Source organism: Phalacrocorax carbo, chromosome 2 (genome assembly GCF_963921805.1).
Source record: "Phalacrocorax carbo chromosome 2, bPhaCar2.1, whole genome shotgun sequence".
NCBI classification, from domain to species: domain Eukaryota; kingdom Metazoa; phylum Chordata; class Aves; order Suliformes; family Phalacrocoracidae; genus Phalacrocorax; species Phalacrocorax carbo.
The window spans coordinates 93,758,303-93,783,839 of NC_087514.1; the positions used below are offsets into that span (position 1 = coordinate 93,758,303).

At 39.8% G+C, this 25,537-nt stretch overlaps 1 protein-coding gene across 4 annotated transcripts in view; it reads right to left on the bottom strand.

Annotated features, from left to right (window-relative positions):
- Positions 1-9,869: 9,869 nt before the first annotated feature.
- Positions 9,870-25,537, bottom strand: part of ECI2 (enoyl-CoA delta isomerase 2) — a 33,041-nt gene continuing 17,373 nt past the window's right edge. For all 4 annotated transcript variants that reach the window (XM_064443529.1, XM_064443528.1, XM_064443530.1 and 1 more), the window contains 9 exons: positions 23,918-24,080; positions 22,553-22,651; positions 21,490-21,681; positions 20,613-20,682; positions 18,692-18,794; positions 16,944-17,064; positions 13,774-13,863; positions 11,230-11,373; positions 9,870-10,410 (listed from right to left, as the gene is read on the bottom strand). In XM_064443529.1, the coding sequence (XP_064299599.1) occupies positions 10,255-10,410; positions 11,230-11,373; positions 13,774-13,863; positions 16,944-17,064; positions 18,692-18,794; positions 20,613-20,682; positions 21,490-21,681; positions 22,553-22,651; positions 23,918-24,080 (1,138 nt within the window). In that variant the 3' untranslated portion in view covers positions 9,870-10,254. The remainder of the gene's footprint in view (positions 10,411-11,229; positions 11,374-13,773; positions 13,864-16,943; positions 17,065-18,691; positions 18,795-20,612; positions 20,683-21,489; positions 21,682-22,552; positions 22,652-23,917; positions 24,081-25,537) is intronic.

Sequence of the window (25,537 nt, forward strand, 5' to 3'; positions counted from 1 at the left end):
CTGAAAAGTCCTAGACTAGTGTAAGCACTACTTAGCAACAAAGAAAAAGTCAGTGCATTATCAACATTATTCTCATATTAAATCCAAAACACAGCATTATACTAGCTACTATGAGGAAAATTACCTTTATCATCTCATCTCAGCTGAAACCAGGACACAAAACAAAGCTTATTCATTACTGAGCTCTTTCTGAAGAGGTTTGAGTCCTATGTTGTTGATATCAATGGAGTAGAAGGAGTAGGTGGCAGCTGCATTTGGTGACCATAACTCTGAACTTGCTACAAGAGCTGAATGAGAGCTTGGTTCAGCAACAGCGAGAGGAAGATCTCCTCATGGGCATATAGTTTAAGATTGTAGGCGTCTTGGAGCTCTCTGGAGCATCACGTGATGCTCTAACTTCCCCCGTGCCTGAACTGCCAGCAGTGGGTGCTCCACTATGCACCTGCCTGTCCCACAGCACTGGCAAACACAGCTGTTTGAACAGCTCTGCCCACATCTAAAGCAGCTGGAATTTTTTCTTAATTAAAAAGCTGCCTGAGAATGGGGAGAATGAGGTAGCCCTGGCTGACTGATGTGTGGACTTTTAGAAATAGGTCGATTGCTGACAACCATCAGGTAGCAGTTGTGAGGTGTTGATCTTCTCCTGGACTGTAGTTAGATGCTGCGTTCCTTCCATTTCCAGTAGACGAGAGAACAGTTTTACATCAGAGCCTTCTGGGGACAGTTTGAAACCTAACTTGTGGTTACCCTATTTTGAAAAGACTACTGTTTGTAAAGACTAATGAATGCTGGGGGAAGGAGGAGAGAGGAGTATTATGTTTTCATGTTGTTTTCTATTGCTTATGGCTTTAACTTCAAATCCATGCTTTTGAAATATTTAGGCAAACCACCATTTATCATTTCATTCTCCGGTGCATTATTTTCTTCCTGTTGTCTGTGTTACCATTTTGTAACCCAAAACTACATTCAGAAACAGAGAGGGTACCTTCAGTACTACATTCAGTAGCAGGCTCGAAGTTAGGAATAATGGCTTCAGTTCCAGTATTGAAAAAATACCCCAATCTGCTTTTGCCCAGCAGATTACTATTGGTGTCTGCTGAAGATTGGTATAAGATGCTGTTTAAGAGTCATTCACATTTCCTCCCACTGCATGATTAGCAGCAAAGACGTTTAAGAATTATGTGAGCTGAGTTTCCACTGGAGGCTTACTGATGTGTCTGAGGAAAGAAACAGAAATAAACTGGGGATTCCATTTAGAGGAAGCTGATGTACTAGAAGTGAAATAGTGGCCCTGCTGAATCCAGTAAAGTTCTTGACCTTTGTTATACTCTGTATGCTAAGGGTACAGCTGTTGAGATTCCATGCCACAAGAAGGAAAGCAGTACTCCACCAGATTTATTTGGAATTTGTTGCTACTTTGATTTAAGCATACAATAAACGTGGACTAACTGCTCAAACTGTTTTTCAACGCCTACAAGCAACTAAAACCCAACTCTACTTTCCTCACTCAAGTACAAATGCAAGATTGCCGAATGTCATGCTGAATTACCTATCTTCTGGTTTTCTCTTCAGGGTATTACGTATTCAACCTGCAACTCATCCACTCTATTGTCAAAAAAATGTAATGTGACTTTTGTTTTAAAAAATGGAATCCTGTGTTCTTTATCTCCTACTGGAAAATGGGTGTTTCCACTCATTCTTGTAGTTTACATGAGCCATGTTCAGCTCCAAAGGCTGAAACCAATCCTGTGTAACATACTTCCAAGTTTCTTCTGGACTCCTACAAGAATGAGCACACCCAGTTTGGCTTCTTGTGCTCCTAGGGCCAGGGGCAGGCAGAGGGCCTTTTCTGTACTGTTCCTGCTGGATTCAAAACACAGTACATATTTTTGCTTTTCTAATACACCAGTTACAGAACAAAGCAAACACTAGCACAGACCAAGGCATCAAAACAAATACAACAAACTACTGCCAATGTACCACCTTCTAGGTTTCCTGGCTCGGCTCCTTTCCAGCTGACCCTCCATGAAAGAAATTTTACTGTGGCAAAGCAGAGTCTTGTTCAGAGTTTGTGTTGCAATGTTACGAACTAAAAACTATCCAAGCTGCCGTAACACAGCTAGATACTGGGCAAAAATCACAAAAACCAGAGCAGTCTGATTTGGGTTTCAAAGGTGTTCTAGCCTTTGTTCCAATAATCAGGAGAAGCCTAGTGCCCTGTGTTGAATACTTGTATTAAGATAATGTCCAGAAGAAGAAAATAAAGTGATATCAAGGTGTTTATCTGCGATAGGAATGGTAAAAGGAAATGAAGCTTGAAATGCACAAGGGAAACTGTGGTCTGTTTCAAGATGATTTTGCACCAAATGCAAGTGAAAAAAGTTGAAAAAAGCTTAAGATGTTTCTTGGTTTACCATCCATCACAGAAGTAAAATATCATCTGTTTTTCCTGAGCACTGCTTAAGCCACTGGACTTCCACCAGGTTTTCTGGAGTAGGGAAGGAGAGATTGGCAAAAGCCACCATCATGGTTCTCCTAGTTTCCAGCTGACTCCCAGTGGAGACAAGCAAGCAGATTTTCATTGCTTTCCTGATTTCCTATAGAAGCAGATGGCACAACTGCTACAAGAACGTCCTGTAATGAGAAGCGCAGTCTCGTGAGATTCTTCCTAAATCTTTTGAAATATACAGTTTACCAAAAGCTTGCAAAAGCATACGACAAACCCTCCAAAAACCAGTGTGCTCTCTCCTAGCTACAGCACAGAGTAGTGAAACTTGGGAGTCCCCCACTCTACCCCATTAGTCTCACCTTTCTCTATGTTTTCCAACAAGCACAAAGGAAGAGCCCATTCTCAGAGATAAAGAACTATGAAGGAAGTGGAGGGGTTGGGAAAGGAAAGTGCTTAATAGAAATGTTTTTGCTTGTATTTTGGGTTCTTACCTATATGGCAGAACTTGTTCTCCCTTGACGGGCAGATTAGTGAGAACTAAACTTCAAACAAACCTACTTCAGGTTTTGCCAAAATAAGGTAATCGCTATTGAAACAGTCCCGAGGTAACCATTTTAGAGCAATTATGTCAGTTCTTGGGGTATCTAATTTCAGCATCAGTAGAATCATCAAAAGAAAATTCAGTAATAGTAGAATGAGTGGAGAGGTGCTTCCCTATTGAAATTCGTCCTGTTGATTAGGAACAAGACAACTCACCAAGATGATCTTAAAATTTGGTGTTAGCCACATGTTTTATAATATGCTGCTTTCTCCTGACATCCAACTCATTCATGAACACACTGAGCAAAAGCAACACCAGAATAAGCTCCTGTCAGATCCCAGTCTGCCCTCTCACTTTGATAATCTGATGGCTACTGCTTAATAGAGTGTTTCTGCCAGTTCTACAACTCTACAATTCTGATTTAATCTAGATAGCATTTCCTGGAATTGTTTATGGCAGCTGCATAGCAGAACAGCACAAAAACCTTTCTAAACCTTACATTACATTCACTGCTGTTCACCTGTACACCAAGCTAGTCACACTACTGAAGGAAATTAAATCAGCTTGATATTGTTTGTCCTTGACAAATACAGACTGTTTTGTTCTGTTTTATTACTGCAGAGCAGGGAGGAGATTTCCAGAAAACTCCCTCCACTAACTTTAAGTACTTAATTGTATCTTCGGCTGCTTCTCCTCGTAAAATAGTAGACTTGATAAAAAAACTTTGCATCCTGTCCTTGTCCCACAAAAGAAAGGTAAAGTCACACATACTTAGAAGATCAGGGCTGACAGAACAATATGATCAGAAGTTAGCTTCTGCCTTTTCGTTGATTAGATACTCTTTTTAAAAAAGTTTTAAAACATTACTCAAATCTAATAACTTTAAATGACAAAAAGAAATAGAACTATTCAGCAGTGCTGTGAGACAGCAAAATATCTCTTCAATCAATGCAAATTGTAACAACTTACTGATAGTTTTGTTATCTTCTTTTAGGAATATTTCTATAAACTCCATGGAATTTCTGCAAGTACTCTAATTTCTAAATTTTTTTTTAATCTATGCAAATATTTTCTAGATTTTTAAATTAACCCTCATATCAATAGGTAAAGAATTCCTTATTTCCTATCTGTAAGATTAGTTATACTACTTCTATCTAAAATGCCAGGTAAAAAATACATTTGCAATAGGTGTTTTATTGGCTGAAAAATATGAAATCCTACCCATTAAAAGGTAAATTAAGGTGAACATATACTATCATTAGGGATACCAACTGGAGATACAATCAGTTTATTTACATATACATTTAGGGAAAACAGGTAAGGGAATTATTCTAATTTCAGATTAAGTTTTCAATCCACGCAAATATTTCCTACACATTAGAATATGTGGTGAATAAGAAATGTTGTTTGTAATCAAAAGTACTGATGTGGCTCTTACAGTTCTAGGGTGTTAACTAAACTGGAAGACAAAGCCCAGCACCAATAAAAGAAAAACAGCCAAACAAAAATCTCCCTCTCTGCTGTACACTACTCCTTTAATAATGAGAGCCAGCATCAGGCAGAGTGTACAGAGGATCTATTGAAGAAATTACACTAATAATGGAGTTAATGAATTGTACACTTAGATATCTCAAGCAACCTCAGGGTCTAACTACAGTACAAAATAACACGCTGTAGAAGAGACTAAAGGCTTTTACTTGAACACACTGTTTATTACCACCCAAGTGCCCTTCCTTAACTTCAGTGAAAGCAAATTTACATCAATTAATAAAAGCCCTCTGAGTGCTCCAATTAGAAAAATATATAAGCTGATAATTACCTGTTGATATTTAATTTCACAGAGTGCTAGCATGTCTTTGCACGCATTGCTTTCACCTGTTCAGCCTGCCTGGATGGTTATGACATTAACTACTCAGTTTAATTTGATATAATCATTAAAACACTATTTTACCTGCTCACAGCAATTTTGCCCTCATTATGTGTCTTCTTCCAGGCATGAAACATTCCTTCTTCACTGATATTTTGAGTTAGCTAAAGTTAGGAAAACAATTTTGTTTAAAGATCAGAAACATGTTTCAGAATGAACACAAGGAATAAGAAATAGAACAGGATACCTAATTTATTTGGCGAACAAAGTCCACCTGTGTTGTGCTACACTTATTTTCAGAAGACCTCAAATCTAGCAATAGGTCCACTGGAAGTCTGCAAGAGTCCTGCAAAAAGAACAAACCAATTTGAGATATAGTGCATGTGAAAACACTTTTCAAAATTATCACTTTTTTTCTTTGATCTTTTACTAGAAAGTTTTAACCTGTTACAAGCATGTATCTGTTAGTTTCAGTGAGCTGAACTTGGCTTTTAACAACATGCCTCAAATGATGTGTCCGCATTTGAACAAGACTGGGATTTTAGGTAGGGAAGAAATAACTTCTATAAAACTAAGTAGCATAGTCAGAGAAAAAAAGGCGTGCTTTGGAAGACAAGTAAAGAAAGATCTATGTGCTAGAAAAATCTCCAACTTTTAACACTACGCTACACCATAACAAAGGATATCTTCCTACAAATCTTATTTTTTCAAAATATTCTTAGCACAGTATGTCTCTAACATAATACAGGTGCCTGTAAACTTTGCACTCATGAAAAGCACTGGTTCATGAGGTTTGCAGGTCCCAGAACAGAACACCTCAGCCTGGAGTGCAGAGCTCAGGGACAGAGCCCTGGACAGCAGGAGGATTCACATAGGGGTGAATACTGCGCCACAACCCCTCTGCAGCAGTGCTACAACCAACCATCTGCATGCAGCTTGGCACTCCTTCAAAGGACACTTCTCACCTGTACCCACTTGTGGCAGACTAATAGATACGAGGTCCTCATCAGTATCCTACCAGCTCTCAACCTGACCTTTGGGTGCCGATCAGAGAAGGCCTGAAGAAAGTCTGGCTGTTTTGTGTCAGAAGAGGAGGAAAAACCCCTTTGATCCGGAGTACCTGGTGCCTGACAAGCTACTATTGCATTTTCAGTTGTAGAGATTTGTATTTTAATCCCAAAGTTTCGTCAATATGACAATAGCAATCTTAGCCTTTTTGCTCCAGCCCTCTGCAAACCCTGAGCAGATTGCCTGGCAAAGCTCTGCAGGCTTTGCTGCCAGTTTTGTTAGTCATCGTCTTGGGCTGTGTAACCTTCTCGGTGAGAAGCTGCTGAACTGCTATCACAGGTGTGTTCCACTGCAACTAATTAAAGCAATATTGTGTTAAACACTCTATACAAACTGCTTTCAACTGTAAACATCCTGACTATATTGGATGGAGAAGTGGTTAATAAGTCACAACAGGATTTGGCTTGGGTTTTTTTGCCCCAGGTTTTAGATGTTGCATTCTAGACCTATTCCACCTACTTAAAGCTAAAATGTATTGATATTGCATTTCACTTGTTACAGGCAATAGAGTGCGTTTTAAAGTTAGCTTAGTTGCAAATCAAAGAAGAGAACTGATCCTCCAAGAAAATTTTGTGAATGACAGTATTTTGTTAGGTACTACAAGAAGATTATATAACATGCATAGTTGTCTGTCCCTAAGTATCTAGGAAAGTTTATAGATGGAGGAACCTTTTAAGAATTGCCATGGTTTAGGGTTTTTTATCATAAATTCTAACTTGTTTGAAAACCTTAAAAGTCCTTGTTTAGATATGAGATCTACTACATTGTCCTTATGGACATGTTCACGTTCGGCTGGAACAAGGGAGAGGCACTTTAACACAGTAGAGTTGTTATGGGATATTTACAAATGAACTGTAAATGCAATGCCAGAAACATAAAGGCCAGCATCATGATGCAACCTTAAAATAAATGAATCATTTATGATAAAAATATAGAGTATATCACTAATGTTTCACAATGCTATTACATGCAGAGCTTTGTGGTTTTGACAGACTTTGGATTTCTAATTGCTGGTATCAAATCTGCTGTTAGTCAAAGGGGTGTTGTATTAGCAGTAACTGTAATGAATACAATCAATGAATGTTGCAGGTCTAATATCCAGTGAAGCTTACAACACCTTATTTTCTGAACCTAGGTGCAGATCGTGCCATTGGTATTTCTGTATGATCTATTTGATTATTTACCTGTGATTCTATACAAACATGGAGGCAGATTATTAAGCATGTGTATGATTGTGCCAAGTGCGACCTGAATTTTATTGTACGTTGCACCCCCGTATTAGCAAGATGTACACCACCCAATGGTCGTACCTTGAAGGGAACATAAAGATCATTCAAGAACATTTGATGTAATCCCCACAGTCCAATTATAATAAATATCATTAATAGGTGACTATTTCAGAAAAGAGTGTCTAGGTTTGCTGAGTTGTATGGAGTAATTAGAAATTGCTTGAAAAGATTCATCAGACTTGTTCTGTTGTTCTTAATACTGGACACCTATAAAAATGTGTAAAAATTACTAAAGATGCTGCTAATCAGAAAGAAATATTTTGTGAACAAGAAAGTTATGAAGTGAACTTTGTAAGTGATCTGAGACAATGATTTAACTTTTAAAAAATTAACTACAAACAACCAGGAGTTCTATTCCCTAGAAGCGATGTTGATTTATTCTCATTACTCATAGAGAGTCAGAAAGGAAAAAATACTTCAGCAGTTCTAATTCATTACAAAACCAGTAATTGTTCATCTCCCATTGTTGGAAGTTGTATGCTGATCAAGGAAACCCAGTTCCTGCTATTTCATCCATCAAAAGACTATCAATGGCTGCATTTTCCCTTGAGGGAAGCAAACACATCACACACACAAAACGCACTACTAAATCTACTAAACTTTATCACTGATTAAGAGCTTTCGAAAGACTGAACAACTGTTTATCCCTAGCTATGCCAACAGTGGCCACCCCTACACCACCACCATGCCATAAAAACACCACAGAAAGCCTTTAGGCTCATGTGAGCAGCGTGGGGGAAAATTAAAAAAAAGCATACGAGCCACAAAAGCCTCGGCAAGACAAAGCCATGTTTCACCCTCTGGTCCCGAAGGCACGTCCCCTGCACTGCCCCAAGCCCAGGGGCTGCCCCGGGCCAGGGCCACAGCTCCCGGCCTCCTCCTCACCCCACACAACTGCCGCCATTTCGTAGCCAGCACCGAGCCTCACACCTTGGGACGCCCCAGCAACGCCTGCCTGGAGGCAGCGTGGCCCCGCTGGGCAACCCCCTGCTTCAGTGGGGCTCTTTGCCAGCAGCCCTACGGTTGCCCCGTCCGCAGGTGCATGCACCCGGGTGGGATGGTGGAGTCTTGTTGCCGCATGGGGCTGGGGCACTGTGGTGGCCCTGAGCTTGCCTAGCCTGCCAGCAGCACTCACCTCCCACCTGAGCTTCTTCTCTCATTGCCTCTCCTGCCACTGTGCCCTGGCCCTCGGCCACCCCTCCACCCCACCACAGCACGGGCCCTGCACGCCGCCCCACAGAGATGGCCTTCCTTCCACCATCATGCCTTGGGGCCTGGGGCCACGTCCCCTCTGCAGGCGCTGGGAGGGAAGGCAAAAGCCCTTTGGCTGTTTCACATCTGCTGGGAGAATGCCCTCCCCAGTCCTTTCCATGTTATTTCATGATAGCAGGAAATTATTTTCATTCCCCTCTCTTTCCTGTCCTGGGTCCAAGGCCGGTCTCTGGACTCCCTGGCAGATTTACCCTCTCCTTCTCCCCTGTACCTCTCTACCGCTTCACTCTACCTGTGTTTCTGTTGGCCCTGCTTCTGCCATCCTGGTCCTGGTGTGACAGCAGACTTGTTTTTCTTGGTAAATCCTCTGTGGCAGCATCAACCCTCACAGAAGGTTAAGGAGGACCCTAAATACATTTAATACTTCTCAGCATCAAATTTAGCTGCTGTAGCTTAGCTGAGCGATGCATACCCACGCTGCTCATTTTTTCTCTGATCCCATTTATCTTTTTCTTTCTCAGTAGTTAAATCCCAAGGGCCAGGTACCATGTTGGAGGCAAAGTCTGGACTTTATGACCTGCTTACCCTTTGAAGCAGCAGTGCCACTGCGAGCAGCCATCCTGCATGTCCATGCTGCCCGGACACAGGCAACTGTCTGACAGCTGCACCACAAGCCTTGGTCAAGCCACCCTGGTGACACAGAGTCATCCATTTCTGACAGCTCGCTGCTCTGCTCCAGCAGCTCCCACCCCTGTGCTGCGCCCCAGCGCTCTGGCATTTGCATCCAGAGGAGAAACCGGCATCCACCTCAACCTCTGCTGCACCTACACCAGCCTCCCTCCGCATTGCCACAGGCACCCGCTGCACCCCTGCTTTTATGCACACACCTGCCTAAACACGCAGGGCCAGGGCCAGAGTGGCGCCTGTTGGGCTTCTCACCATCAGTGCTCTTGAGACCAGAGTCTAGAGCACTGAAATTAAATATATATTTTTTTTTTAAACTATCAGCTCTTTGTCATTAAGAGGCTTCTCCACCATTTCCTTTTGCTGGCATGAGCTAAATGCCTACCTACTTCCAGCAGCCTGACCCTGTCCTGTGCAGTGCCTGGTACACTCTCTACCCAAAGACTTCCATGAAAAGTGGAGAAATTTTCCTGTTCAAAAATAATTGTTTTGTTATTTTAACTCCAAAATGGCTACAGTAAAAGGTCATACTATCATAATAGGATTTTTTCACAGAAAAAGGGCAATATGAAGCAATTAATGGAAAAACATATTTAAGATTAGAACCATAAAGCTCACAAGAAACATCCTCGAGAACCTTCAAGTTAGTCAAGTGATTACTTTTTGTAAGACTATTATATTAATACACCACCTGGAACTACTTTTGCTCTCACTGAGGATATGTTTAACAGAAGAAGTAAGAATCAGTGCAACAGTAACTAAATACTTGTATTTATTTTTCGTTAATACAGTATTTCCTTCCCCACAGATGAATAAAGCATCACTCATAAGACATTTATTGAGCTATCAAAATATGGTGCTATTGAATCTGTTGTTTCTTTTGAAAGACAATATGCTTTAGTATTATTCAGAAACATCACTGCTGCTGACAGAAAAACGAACCTTTTCTCCCCAACCTAAATATCCATAACGGATCCAAGGCACATACCATAGTATTAATTTTATGAACGAGTTTTAAGCCAGTACTCAGAACAGAAATATACCATATCAAAAGATGTAAGAATTATTATTTGAAGAGAAAGTTTATTAATGATAAGGGCAGGTTAAGCTATTGCCAGAAGGTGAATTACTCTGCTGGTGAAGATCAGAGTTTTGATTTCTTCTGAAAGAAGCTGACAATAGCATTCATACATTCATCGGATAACCACCTCTCCTTCAGGACTTCACACTCTCTACTGTTGACTGCATGGAGCCTCTCCTTTTCCATACTTCGTAACAGTTGCTTTGACACTGCCAAGGACTGGAGGAGAAAGAGAGGAACGTTAGGAAGTTATGCTTTCTATTCCTGAATTTAATGTTTCACAAAACAGCACAATAAACACTTTGGAATTCAGAGTTGTATTAACATTGCACTTTTCAGCTTTTAGTCAACCTTTTTGCTGGAAATAATTATTGCATTTAATTATTAAGACTGCTAATAAGGTGGAGGAGGTTCATGGGAAGCAAAACAGCAGCCCGCTAAGTGCTCATAATCAGAGTAGATGGGCATACAAAGGAAAATCTGTGCAACTGTCTGCAGTCCCAAATGCAACCTACATTATCGGCAGTTGGCACAAGTGTCTCCTCTTGTCCAATGTAACACAACACCATTGTGACTCAAGTAGTTTTGCAAAATCTGAACTAGCGAACAGGGTGTCTGAATTCAGCAAAAAGTAAAGCCACCCAGCATCACCTTGAGCACCCACAGTGCACACGGTACAATTAATACTGCAGAATCAGCGATAAGGCTCTTAAACCTAAGCTATTGCCAAAATAAAAATCTAAGAAAAGGCATCCAAAGCATGCACACAGAGACTGCCAGAGGATTAATCAGATTTTAAGGCTTTTCAGCCATTGAATCTCTGTGTACAGTGCACTGTCTTAGATTCAGCCAGGGTAGAAGAGAGGTACTCTGTTTCACAGCAGCAAAGGGCAAGGACAGATCTGTGCTTGAAGGAAAATATATTGAGGCTTGTTATTTCAATTAAGGATGAAGTGAAGCCAAGTAACAGGATAGGTTTGGCAGGAGGACTGGGAACACTACAGGCTTACAAGGTGGAGAAAAACTTAAAATACTGACATTTTTTGGGAGGCTTGCATAAGCTTCTAATCTTGCCCAAACTTCCTTCTGAAAAGTCCTGTCGGGGAAGACTTCAGTCACAAGTCCCTGGGCACAGGCTTCTGCTGCAGTCAGCTTTTTATTGAAAAGCAAAATCTCACTTGCCTATATAAAGAAAAGTAGAAAGTGTGATTCAACCAGACAGAAGACTGGAGTAATCTGATAGGAAAGGTACAAGCATCCAAGTCACATTTATATTATTCTCTTACTTGTTAATGTCTGCCCTCTGACAAGAGCACAGAATCACAGAATAGATGAGGTTGGAAATGACCTCCAGATACTGCCTAGTTCAAAGCCCCTGCTCAAGCAGGGTCAGCTGGAACAGGCTGCCCAGGACTGTCCCCTCTTGGGTTTCGAGTATCTCCAAGGATGAAGACACTTCTCCAAGGATGAAGACACTTCTCCAAGGATGAAGACACTTCTCCAAGGATGAAGACACTTCTCCAAGGATGAAGACACTTCTCCAAGGATGAAGACACTTCTCCAAGGATGAAGACACTTCTCCAAGGATGAAGACACTTCTCCAAGGATGAAGACACTTCTCCAAGGATGAAGACACTTCTCCAAGGATGAAGACACTTCTCCAAGGATGAAGACACTTCTCCAAGGATGAAGACACTTCTCCAAGGATGAAGACACTTCTCCAAGGATGAAGACACTTCTCCAAGGATGAAGGCTTCACAGCATCTCTGCAAAACGTATTCCCATGTTTCACCACCCTCATTATAAAATTATTTTTTAACATTCAGATGGAACTTCCTGTGTTTCAATTTGTACCCCTTTCGTCTTGTCCTGTCACTGGGCACCACTGACAAGAATCCGTCTCCATCTTCTTTACACCCTCCCATCAGGTATTTATAAACATTGGTAAGATTCCTCCAAGCCTTCTCTGCTCCAGGAAACATTGTCCCAGCTCTCTTAGCCTCTTCTCATATGTAATATGTTCCAGTGCCTTAATCATCTTTGCAGCTCTTTGTTGGGCGTGCTCCAGTATGTCCATGTTTCTCTTGTAGCCGGAGCCCAGACCTGAACACAGCACTCCAGCTGTGGTCTCACCAGTGTTGAGCAGAGGGGAAGAATCACCTTCCTCAATCTGCTAGCAATGCTTCATCTAATGCAACCCAGAATACTGTTGGCCGCCTTTGCTGCAAGGGCGTGTTGCTGGCCCATGGGGAACTTGTAGTCCACCAGTACACACAGGTCCCCAAAGCTGCTTTCCAGCCAGTAAGACCCCAGCATGCACTGGTGCATGGGATTGTTTCTTCCCAGGTACAGGACTTTGCCTTTTCCTTTGCTGAAGTCCATGAGATTCTCCAATTCTCCCACCTGTCCAGGTCCCTTTGAATGTCAACACATCTGGTGTATCAACCATTCCTCTCAGTTTTGTATCATCTGCTTGAGGGTGTACTCAGTCCCATCAACTGGGCCATAATGAAGAGGTTAAAGAAGTATTAGACCCAGTATCAATCCCTGGGCTACACCACTATTGATGCCTCCAGCTCCTATTGCTCACCAAGAGTCTACATGTCTTTTTGAGCAGAGCTCCACGCTTGTCACCTGAAATTACCACATCATAAATGTATTCGTTCACTTCCTGCAGTGACTCCAAGATTTCTAGAACATGTACTGGTAGGTACTGAATAAGCTACCCTTGACACTTGGATGTTTATGAAGCACAATAGAGAACAATAGCTCTAGACATAGAGAACAATAGACAATAGACATGAAGCACTTGCTCTATTCCTTACAGATTTAAACCCTGCTAAACAGAAACACATTAACGCAGGCAATAACAGCAGAAGTATTTCAAACTATCCAGATTTTTTTCTGTGGGATATCAAAAGGAGAAAGGGAGTTATGCTGTTCTAAGAAAAGAAAAATTAGATTCTCTCTCTCCTTTTTTCTTTTTATATTTTTTAAATTACTATTATTTAGGTTCCTTATTTCTAGAGTAGACAGCAAAAATAAGAGTATGGACAGAAGGCCAATATATATTAGAACAAAATAGATAATTTAAAAGGTCTGGAAGTAAATACATAAATGGATTGCTTCACATTCACATTTGGAGGAATGGTTGAATACAAGTTTCCTACAGGGTTGGCAGAAACTACTGCAACACTTGCTCCCTTGCCTGATAAAGGCGGCCAGCTAAGATATTTCTTAAGAGTGCTCTTATTTTATTTTTTTAATCCTTCTTTACATCATTCCCTCCCATTGCTGGAAAAAAGAGACAAACTTTTGCCATATAGAAATTGTCTCAAGAAGGTGGAAGAAGCCATGGGAAAGAAAACTTTTATCAGTATCACAGTATGGCTTTACAAATGGTCACTACTCTGTTGTGGTGCCTGTGCTGACACGGTCGTTACATTTCTTGATCTTTGTTTCAAAAGATGCAAACAGGAGCTTTCTTTGAGGACTCTTGCTGTGACTCCACTTGCTCTTACAGTTGGAGGATCCCAACACACAAGGGTCAGATGATCCCACAGACAGTGCAAACATTCTTACCTTAGCTAAGCCCATGATTTTTGGAAACAGGTAAGAGGAACACCCTTCTGGGCTCTGTCCAAGTTGACTAAACGGGCTGTGAAATGTAGCCTGGAAGAAAGAAAGAAAGAAAGAAAGAAAGAAAGAAAAAAATTAAATCTCACTGCAGAGCACTGGACTAAAATACTAGGATTTAGTTTTTGTTTTAAAGGTTCTACTCTGACAGAGTTTACCAGAAGTACTTTTGTACTGATACCATAATAGTCTTTAAATACCATACCTCTCAATGCACCTAAGAGCTGACTTTGTGTAATTCAGCTCCCTTATCATAGCAACACCATTGAAGTTGCCTTATTTGAATGCAGTGCTTAGAGAAACTAATTTGCATGTGCAAAATCTTTACAGAAGAGATGTTCATATACTCTGCGCTAAAAGTTATTAAATACATAGCCCAAATAACTTAAGAGGTAAAGAGCATTCTGCATTCTGAAGGCACACTAAGTTTATTCTACTCCTGAAAAATTCAAGTAATTGTATCTTATTTCCTCAAATTTTATGTAAATTTAAGAAGAACCTGTGGCAGAAATGCGCCATGGGATCATCCAAAACAATACCCTAATTGCAAGTTAGAACTGAACTGCAGAATTTTATGTTTTGACTACTTAAATCAACTTTAAGCAAGGAAGACAAAATGATTGCCTTTATTTTCATTTAAAAACATGAACTGAAACACAAAGAGCGCACAAGTTGCCAATGCAGCTTTCACTGTAATAGAAGGTAGTCATCTCTCACTGTACTGCAGACAGCCATACAGTAAGATCAATAGACCTCCTCAGAAGAAAATGACATATAACTGTAAGAAGAGATTAGACAACATCTGCCAAGATACAGGGTATTGTGATCGGTCCTGCTTTAGCAAGGGGAGATGAACTATACTGGGGGCACAAACTGGTGCCCCCCAAAACAGGAGCAAAATCCAGTGCAGAAGTCAATGTTAACTGACTGCCCAAAATGCTGATCTGCTGTCAGACTGGGCTGCACAGTGTCCTGTAAACGTGGTTGGTAATGATCTGCTCTGGGAACACCTGGCTGAGAATAAAACCAGAACCTGGACATAGCAAAGCTGGCCACTTCTGGAGTAGGTAATCAATGCCTAAGGCTCTCCACCCAAACTACTGGAGAATGTGAAATTTAGTAGTAATTTGGATGAGAATGACCTTACTACACAGGAGTTCACAATTCTGGGAAGGGAAGAATACAGAACAATCACCTTTGAGAAGGCTTCCATAAACTCAAAGTTAGTAAAAAAGTTTTCATGAAGACTAACCTAAGTGAAAAGCTAAGCTAGACCCTACAGAAGTCCTCAAAGAACTGTTACCAAGGGTGCAAAAGCTGTCCCATGGCAGGTAGGAAGGTACTAACAGATTGTCTCACATAAATCACGAGCTCGGCACTGACTTTAAATGCAAGTACACAGAAAGTGAAAACTATGTCAGACAGCTAAGTATGAAATGAATATAAGCATGCAGAGATTAAAAAAATAGAAATACAAGGCAAAAATAAGATGCATTTACCAATGATTACGTATACACGTAGTAAAAGGAAGTTCAAGTATGAACCTCAAAGTCTAAAGTATGAATCCTTTAAGAAAGAAGGATGTTAACAGGACAAAACATTTAATGCTTATTTGGCTCACACTTCAACTAAACCTATATTAACTTATGGCTGTAGGAGATACTACGCCGAGGGTGACGTGATTAGAATACAAAATACTCTTAATAAAGTGCAGATGTATGAGTAAGAAGATGCTATTTAATATAGACAAGTTAAAGTTTGGCACAAATAACTTGGTATACAGTATACAATCTACAATAGGGACAACTGTTTAACTGGCAACTCTATAGGAAGGGATCCAGGTGCTACAGCAGATCACAAGTATGTAAATTAAGTAACATTGTGGGATGTCAAAACAGAAGTACAGTTTGCAGAACGTGGGGAAGTAGTTCTGCTCTACTTCGCATCAGTAAGACATGAGCTGAAGTGATGTGTCCAGTTTGTACCGCTACGCTTAAAGAGACACAGAACAACTGGAAGGAGTTCAGAGGAATGTGACTGCAGGCCTAAGGAAGCACATAAGGAAACAACGAACGAATTGAAGCTGTTTAGCTCAAAAAAAGAAAAGACAGAGAGTGGATGTAAACCTGAGCTATATCTAAGTACACTGATGGCTAAGCACACTTACGGCTATTGTAAGGGAGGATGAAAACAGTCTGTTCTTTAAATTCTGGAACAAGAAACAATAGATTCACCCTATACCAAAAAAAAAGATCAGATGGGAGGAAGACTGAGAACCCAACAATTTTTTAGTAAAAGAAGAGATCTAGGGACCAGAATAGACTGAATAAATCATGCACATTATACAAGCATATGTCAGGATTGACATGGACCCAGCTGATCCTGTTATGGGGCAAGCAGAAGGAGTTGGTCCCTTGCAGCTCAATTTTCCTAAGTGTCATAATGACAAACCCAATCCAGCAGGGACTTTGAGGAAAAATCTGACACAGTGCTGAAGTGGGAGTCAAAGTATCACCCACCACAGACACTTCTGCAAGCAAAAGCTTGCCTAAAATTAATTAAGACCTTGGGTTACATTCTGTATCTCTTTAATAACCTTATACAAATGAACAGCCCAGAACATAAAAAAAAAATAAGCCATACAATGCAATTGTGTGCTATGCCTTAATATAGCTTTTGGTTATGTATTTGGCAAGTTACCTTAAAAGGATTCTTAAGTTGAATAAACCAAAGCTTTTCCAAAGTTACCTCTGCACACAGATTAGATACAATGCCAGTTACTACACTTCTATTCCATAATAATCCTTTGCACCCCCTCCCATGCCTGAAAGGGGCCTTACAACCATCATTTCGCACCAGCTACTCTTTACTTTACCCACTGATACAGTAAAGAGTCAGTAACTTGATAACGGTAACTTGAGCAGGGAAATTCCATGCATGTTAATCACTGGCTGATGCACCCCCATGCTGGTAATTAATATAGACTTTCCTTGACATGATATATAAAGCCTTTACACTTGTGTGTTCTTTTCTGTCAGATTACCCCAAACCAAGTAATATTTGCTACAGAAAGAGGCTTAAAGATTGCCTTGGGATCAGCTATGTAATGTACTTACCCTGTCAGAAGCATAGACAATGTCACACAATCCAAGGACTGTTACACAGATTCCAATAGCTGGGCCATTTACCACTGCGATCAGTGGCTTAGGAAAATCAATAAAATGACCCACAAACTCTCTGGAGAGAAGGAAAACAGAATGTAAGAGACACATCCTAGTCTTTTTCATCAAATATAAACAACTTTCAAAATACATGATTAGGTACTGCAAAACCAAACCCATGAGCCAGATTCTATGTAGCATATGTTTTTCGCCCCTTCCCAAATGAATTCTGACAAAGAAAATAAGAACTATTTGAAATACTTGCATTTCCTTACCAACTAAGAATTGAACACGAACATGACAGCACAGCTTTCCTAGTTCCCGCAATCAAGTTATGGAAGCGCTGTCCTCCCCAGCTCCAGTTACTGAATGCAGCTCACTAACAAGAACAGTCTTCTGCCCCGTCTATCTGACTGCCTATATATCCATCCCAACTCCACCCATGGGATATCCATTCCCTCAGTTTCTGTTCTGCATTGAAGCCCCAGCAGGCACCAAAACTGCGATGTCACCACAACAGAGAATTCCCTAGTGCTGTTTTGCCTGGGTTTGAGAAATAGTGTTTTGTTTCGTTTGACAGCTACTACTCCACCCAAGAACTGCAAAGTACTTTCTCAAAAATACAATATCTTTCAAAAGTGAACAGTGTTATAAAAAAATCCACTTCTCTGGCACCTCTGTACATCAGCTGTAATGAAGCACCGTGCTTGTGTAATAGTAACAGCATAGCAAACACAGTCTTCTCAGAAGGGCAAGATGAAAGACCATGAAGTACGTGTGAGACTATGCTTTGAGTTGAACGCCCTACAAAACATTGCAGGCTGGAATGTTTGCCAGATATCACTGAATAACATCTACGTAACAAATTCGGACTGCACGATTATCACTTTGTAGGGGCAACTGTGATTCACAGACAGCTTGCCTAAGTAAAAGCTGCAAAACTGAGCACTTTACTTGCAGCTCATCTTTAAAATATAAATATAAAACATTGATTGCTTTTCTGTGTATTTTATATTTTCCAACAATTGCAAGTGCTTGAGGAAGGAATCCAACTTGCAAGCATCTCTCAGATGTAATCATCACATACAGAGATAAAAGAGAAGACAAAATCTGCTTAAATAGGGAAGAAACAAACATGTTTGTCCCCAAAAAAAACATTTCGGCCACTGTGTCAGATGATGCCCCTGATCTCCTTGGCCTTAGAAAATAAATTGGTTTAACAGGCAGATTCAGACTCAAAAATGGAACCAAGATCTCAGAATTCCTAGGCAATTTTGAACACATTCTTTACACCTCGTCTCAATCCAAAGAAGTCTGACAGTGAAGGTATTTTGGCATGTCCTGCTCATGTAGACAGTACTGGATATAAAAAAAACCACCACAAATTTTTCATTGCAGCTTACAAACTATGCAGTCAAAATGCTATTTTTGTCATTATATCTGCATGAACTCTGGGGACTAAAAAATAAAATTATATCTTAGCATCGACTTCTAATATTCATCTCATTTATTTCACACAATTAATACTAATTCTCCCACATGATCTTTGTGTTTACACACACGGTGAGCTCTTAGACACAATCATCTCAATGGATGTATCGTAGCACAACTGGGTCCCTGCTGTCGTGTTTTCTAACAATGCCTGCAAATAATAATTTACCCATTACAGTAACTTATGCATATATGAAACCAAGATGTTCTACTTGAGTAATACTGCTCCATCGCTTGCCATCTTCTCCATTTCACTGGGCTGGATATTAGTAAAATTATTCAGATCATTTCCACTACTATAGTAGTCTCCATTTCCTGCAGAGAACACATACGAATAAATGCACCAATGCTTTCTGAGTAGGTAAGAGAAGAGAAGCTTCCATTTATTACATTTACAAAAGCATTTAATTCTAAGTGTCTAACATTATTAAGTAATTAGATGAATTGTCTTAAAGAATACACACTCCTTTAAAGGAGTTTAAAAGTAAGTTTTGACTGACAATTCACTGAAAAACAATGGGTAAAAAGCCAAAAAGTATTAAATTTGAAGGATTTGAGGGGAAGAAAAAACCTCTCTTTTTTCCATAACAGTATCAGATGGAAAAAAAAAAATTATTTCCCTCCATATTTGCTCAGTTTCTTTTTTTCTGTCAATTCACAATCATTCACACAGTAAGATGGGAGAAACATTTTTTTTAAAACAGGAAAACGGAAATGTAAGTTTATCCACCTCCCTTCACCCCCCTTCAAACTGATAAAGGAAAAGTAGAGAGAATAACCTATTTCATATGTGGTAGAAGGTTCACATTTTTTAATGACCAATTAAGGAAGAGGGATAGCATTTTAAGGATAAGACTGTCAGCACTGCACTGAAACCACTGTATTCTTCAATAAGCAGCAGATAACCTGTTAGTGAATGTATAAGTCAGTTTGAGGCACCATCAAAAAAGCAGAGTATCCAAAAGCTAGACTGCATGATTTAATTGTGTAAATCATCCTGTGTTCCATGAGGACATTCACAGGATGGGACCTTCACTGGTTAGTTCATCGATTACTTTAGGCTGCAGTGCTCTTATAGCGTGAAATGGAACAGAAAGGTTTGTGCAGGGGTGTTTGCAACTTACTCCTAGCAATACATGTGTTAGACATGTGTGAACTACCCTTCTCTTTCTGTAAGGTTGTTGTGCGAAGTCATTGCTACTGAAAGGAAATTCGGCACCCTGGGAATACAAGGTGTTGGTAAAGAAGACAGTGGAGAAGAATACACCTGCAATTACTGCAATAGTAATGAGTAAACAAGCTTAAGCCCAAATTCACCTTGTGCCCATGCTACTTAGCTGCCAGCCAAAGCTCAAGCTTTGGCTAGTTTCCTAAATGCACACGTATTTGCAACAAGGATGGGCCAGACAGGCAGTGCCCGCCCCCAGCCACTGTGTCATTCAGTCAGCATCAGAGGCAGGTCCTCTAGGGAATCCAAATGGCATGTTCCCAGAGCAGCTAGACTGTACAAGGCGCATGAGTTTGGGCTGCCCTTTTGCGTTGTCGCTGCAGTCATCCAGCTGCACACGTCTGATAACTAGGATGTATACAGCTGGGCCAGACTGCAGCTTGACTGGCCAATCCTTTCCCACGGCAGCCACAGCAAAAAAAAAAAATCAGCATAAAGTATCATTTTTTTTTCAGATGATCATAGGTAAATATGCATTTTAAACTTCCTGCTGGCCATGCCAGTGCAGGATTTGAGGGGCTTGTTTTTAGTATGCTCCAATGCATGACAGAGGTACAGAAAAATTGACTAAACCCATAGCAATGAACTTCAAAAGCAGCAGTGAAGATGCTGTGGAGCAGATATATCAGCTACTCAAAAGTAATAAAGCCCTTAGGAGTATTCCATGTCTATCTTCTCACCTCAGGAAGACATCTTGACGTAACAGCAAGCTTGCTAAAGAATCTGAAATACCACCTTTAAAGAATTTTGCCAAAACACTTTGGAAAAATCTTTGGTCTATACTAGAGGAAAGAATTTCCTCACACAATTCTATCATAGGCTAAATAGAGGTAGATAGTTCCTGTCAGTACTGTACTTTGACATAATATAAAACAAATCTAAGAGAGGCATATGAAGTATGGTACCAGTAATAACTGCTATAGTAGAATCATCTTTTCCAGCTTCTTCAAGCGCTCTGATAATTTCTCTGTACATCTGCATAAGAGGAAAATCAACAAAGTACAAATGTGATGCTACAAAAAGATCATAAAAAGGAGATCACACTGACAACAAGTAACTCGAGAGACAGATTAACTATGGTCTTTCTAGGTATGAAAAAAATTTGCACCCACAGAGGTATTTCTGACCATAAAGACACATGCTTGCAATACTCAAGATTCCTAATGCAAATCTGCAGGAGAAAATAAGGCCCTCCGGAAAACAGACTAACTGGAAACAGCTAGTTTTAAAACCTGGGTAGTTTCAATGGGCAAAATAATATATTAAAGAATTAGCAGCAGTGGAGGGAAGTCCCTGTTCTGGTATCTTTGCAGCTGTGGAACGGCATGATCATGTTTCCAACAGGATGGACTTCCTCATGAAGATAGCTATGGGAACCAGAAGACTATCTAGACATATACGCAACAGTGCCAAGCCAAAGCAGGCTGCACACATGCTTTGTTATACATAAGGCTACAGTCAAATCTTGTGTCCACAAAGCAGGCTAGCCTTCCTGCAGTTGCCACTTTAGTTCAGAGCGGGCCATAATCCTATAATAAGTTTGAAAAAGCACCAAGAGACATAGAAAAGGCTGATTTGTAACATTTTAGCTGAATGGTTTCATTTTGTACTGGATATTTATTCATTAGCTTATCACTGCAGTGAGGATACTAAGCCCTCAAAATTCAGACCACCATGCTTCAGTCAGTTCTGCTAAACCTCTAGTAACGACTCCTTAAAAACTTAAGTCACTTAGCCAGGAAAGAAAAAAAATCATTAAACCTACCACGTTAATTTCTTTACCTTATGATTGATGGCATTTTTCCTATCAGGTCGGTTAAACATTATCTTTGTGATATTGTTCTTGGTGGTAACTAGTATTGTTTCATAGTCACCATGTCTGCTCTCTTCTGCAGAAGCATCTTTCTTCTGGCCAGCAGATTCTGCAGAGACCAGACTTGAGACAAGTTCAGCATATTTCTGTCTGGCATTATCCTGTAAGAAAAGAAAAGGAGAAAAAAAAAAGAAAAGAAAAGGAAATAAGTCACACAAGATTATTAAAGGCTGAAACGGGAATCAGTTTGTTATGCTATTTATAAAATGGGTACCTGGTGGGGTGGGGTGGGGGAAGGGACTGTGCTTCAAGACAAAAGAAAAAAAACCCCAATTGAAGGCATTCTAATTAGTATGAGAAAAGGAACATGCTGTATTTAAACACCGCAGATCATGCTTAAAGTCATCTGGAAAGCAGAAGCAATGGATAGGCAAAATAAATGTGCGTAGATGGTGGGATGATGGCACTTATTTTGTTGGAGAAGTGCCCCCATCCATGCCTAAGATTACCAGAGACACCTTTGTCACATTCCCTGCATTTACACATTTCTACGGATCCTTCGTTTCTGCTTTCCAGTTGGACATTTCTCCAACAAAATAAAAGTTTTTATTTTAGAACATGCATTGCTGAAAATAAGAGTGCTGAAATGGGTCTATGGCATTTTAAAACTGCTTGAAGACACTAGTCTTCATTTAGCACAAACATGACATGCAAAAGCCTAAAGAATCCTGCCTCCTTATTTCTACAGTAAGCAGTGATTTAAATAAATTTTAAGTTCTTGGTTGTTCCAACCTATTTGCTTGAAAGGATAAAATACTTTGAACAATTCTATAATCCATAATCCGTAGCACATGAAATTGTCTCTTCCCTCTCCACTTTAACTTCAAGAGCAGATTCCTTTCCTTGATGTGTGAAGCAGAGTCGCTCAACTACCCTATAATATGTCTAAACATCAACCATTCACTTACAGACCAGGCATTTCAAGGTAGAGTAATCTACAAAGTATCTAATTGTAATTATAGGTATTGTCACCTGAGACAAATTGCCAAGAGAACTCCATGCATCCCACTTGGCTTTCTTGACAAAGTCCAGCATACCTGGTTTGGGAGCATTGCAGGGACCTTCAGTAGCCTGAAAAGAGAGTGAAACAAAACTTACTTAAACCTTTAATCAAAGTTCAGATGTCTTGGTAGAAAAGATGACAACTTAGGAATATTTATCTGCTCAGGATACAGAATTCAACTCTGAAACAAAAGGAATACCTAGTGGTTGGGCAATATTCAGGCAGTTCACGCGCCATGAAGTTTTCAGTGTCTGCTATTTCCTAATACCTGGTGCTGGGCTTTCAGAAGCACCTAACCAATATGAGACATTAATTTCTAAAATGCCCACACATGTTAAGTTCTCCTATCTCAAAAACTGTGGAAGTTTTGTACTTAAAAAGAAAGTTAAAAACTTGTAAGCTGCGTGAACAAGGGATTTGTTGCATAGGATCTATTAAGCTGGATCTTACTTCAAAGTCGGCCCTACTATGAGCAAGGGCATTGGACCAGTTGAACCACAAGAGTCCAAGCTATCCTGAAGTATTCTATGATCAGTTTTCCTGAAAAAAAGTACATTTCCCAAGGGAAGTATTTCAAGTGGGTAGCAGGAAAGAAAGAATATATTTATGAGCTATTTATTACTAATTAGTAAAACTACCTGGAACAGTCAGCTAAGTTTTTATTTAAAGGAGCGATTGATTACTGCCTTCAGTATAACAAGCCACAGCCTGTACTGACCCTGCAGTCAATTTTGATCCACAAATACCTCCCCAAATACTAGTACAAACCCTGCTATTTCTACAAGGGTGTCCTTCCACGCTGTAGTAAAGAATAACCTTCACTCGAAGTGTGGAGGAACAGTTCCTTGGGGAGGGGGAGAGAAAGAAAGAGCAGACTACAATGATCACACACCCACAAAACACAAAAAAAGAAAAAAAAACCCAGAAATCAATCTTCAAACATCAACACCATTATATTATAGGCCCAGCTGACTGACTGCAGGCAGAACAAATTTAAGAGGAAGCATGTGGCATACTCTTTTTTCCTAGACATAAGCCATTTTCCAGAGATGCATCAATATATGGAAGGCATCACGCAATTGATGTAAATTGGCTCTACGTCTTTGACTAAAGGTTTCTATTCAAAGCATGATTTATAAGATGAAACAGGTTTGGCTTCCCACAGAATTCAGGGAGAGTTTGAGGGGCTGGCATTTTAAGAACAGAATTTGACCACTTGAAGAGCTTGTTAAGACATAGTACCTTTGAACAACCGTTACTTTAAGTAAATACTTTACAGGTCCATCCCCTCAGATTATAAATGCCCCTTACAAAACAAAATAAGTCAAGCCTACCTGTTTAAACAAAGCGTAGAGCTTCAACTTAGTTTCATTCCCAGGATCCTTTTTCAAAAGCTTCAATTGTTCTTGAGCCTTTTCAAAGTCTTTCTGGCTGACTTGCATTGTGGCTGCAGTGAGATGCAGGTGAGTTGCTGGAATGCAAACAGCTTGTGCTCGCCTGTCAGTAAATGGGGAAAAAAAAATCTCATCGCTTGGGTTTTGTGTAAGACTAGAGGAGAAACAAATATGCTGCTTCCTAAAGTCATTTAAAAGAAATATAAAACATTAAATATTTCTACCTACACTGACTAAAACCACAACAACAAAACCCAAGATACTAAACATTACATGAAAATTGCTTTACAAGTTTGCTTTAGCTATGACATAATTAACCTTTGGAGAATATAACATTATCTCTCTCTAGTATGTGAAATGCCTGATGACAAAGAAACTATGCAGTAATATACCAGACGATCCTATATAGACCACTAAAAGGCAGCAGTGGTAAACTAACATTTAGCTGTTTCTGGAATAAATCAGAGCCCTACAGGTTCTGTCCATGACAATCAAATAAGAAACACAGAACATTTTTATTACTGATTTAAATCTCTGTACACAACATTAACAGCTTTATTTGTCTATGAATTAAAACAAGGATGCAGCCTGTGTGTTTTTGTAATCTTTTCAAGTTTCTGTGCTTCTATTTAGAAATACTTCAGTCTGAAAGCCTCTCCAATCAGGGCAGCGTAACGGAAGGCTAATTTCAAAACGTACTTTCAAAAAGGACTGGCTGTAAATCAGCCTGTAGACACTTGAAAAAAGAGGTAGTCAAAATATTCTGGGAGAAGAACTCTCAATGAGAAAATAAAAAAAAGTAATTCCATCAAAAAAAAAAAGAAAAAACCCCAAAAACCAAATCCAAAATAAACAAACAAGAAAACCCCCCAAAACCAAGCCCCACTCCAAAGAACCAAATCTAACCCAACCATGTAATGCTTTGTAGAAGCAGGTTTACTTCAGAGTTTGGAATCAAAAGCCAAGAGGTCTAATAATTTTGGTTTGTTTCAATAGGGCAAAAGCATGTTGTCTCAGCTTTTTCAGTTAAATTGCAATATGCATTAAGTATTTTTACTGTTTTTCAGATGTTAGCAGTTTATGTATCAGTGTTCCTTCTCTATTTTAGTAAAAGAAAAGAACCCCCCCACACACTTTTCCCATTCTAACTTACAGACATGACACAGCTGTCATGTTAGAACATCATATATGATAGATTTCATAACCAGTCACATTTGAAAAATTAATGATTATCTCAAATGCAGACTGATAGAATGTTTAATCATTAATTTAGTCTGTTAACATTTCTGTTGCAAGTCTACAAGTTGCAGGCAGGAAGTATGAAGAATCCCAGCTGTGTCCAATTAATTTCATTACTCTTTCATTTCACGCAGATAGGTTTTAGTTGTCTTTAGTTGTCTTGTAACAATGTAAGACCTACTGGGTTTATGCCCTATTACAGCCCTTCTGTATTAACAAAATCTAAGTTCCTGGTATTTTGGGGCTACCAAGTTTGAATGATAGAAACATAAAGAATATCTGCTGTTATATAAAGGAATTCTTGAATCTGCTTCAAATCTT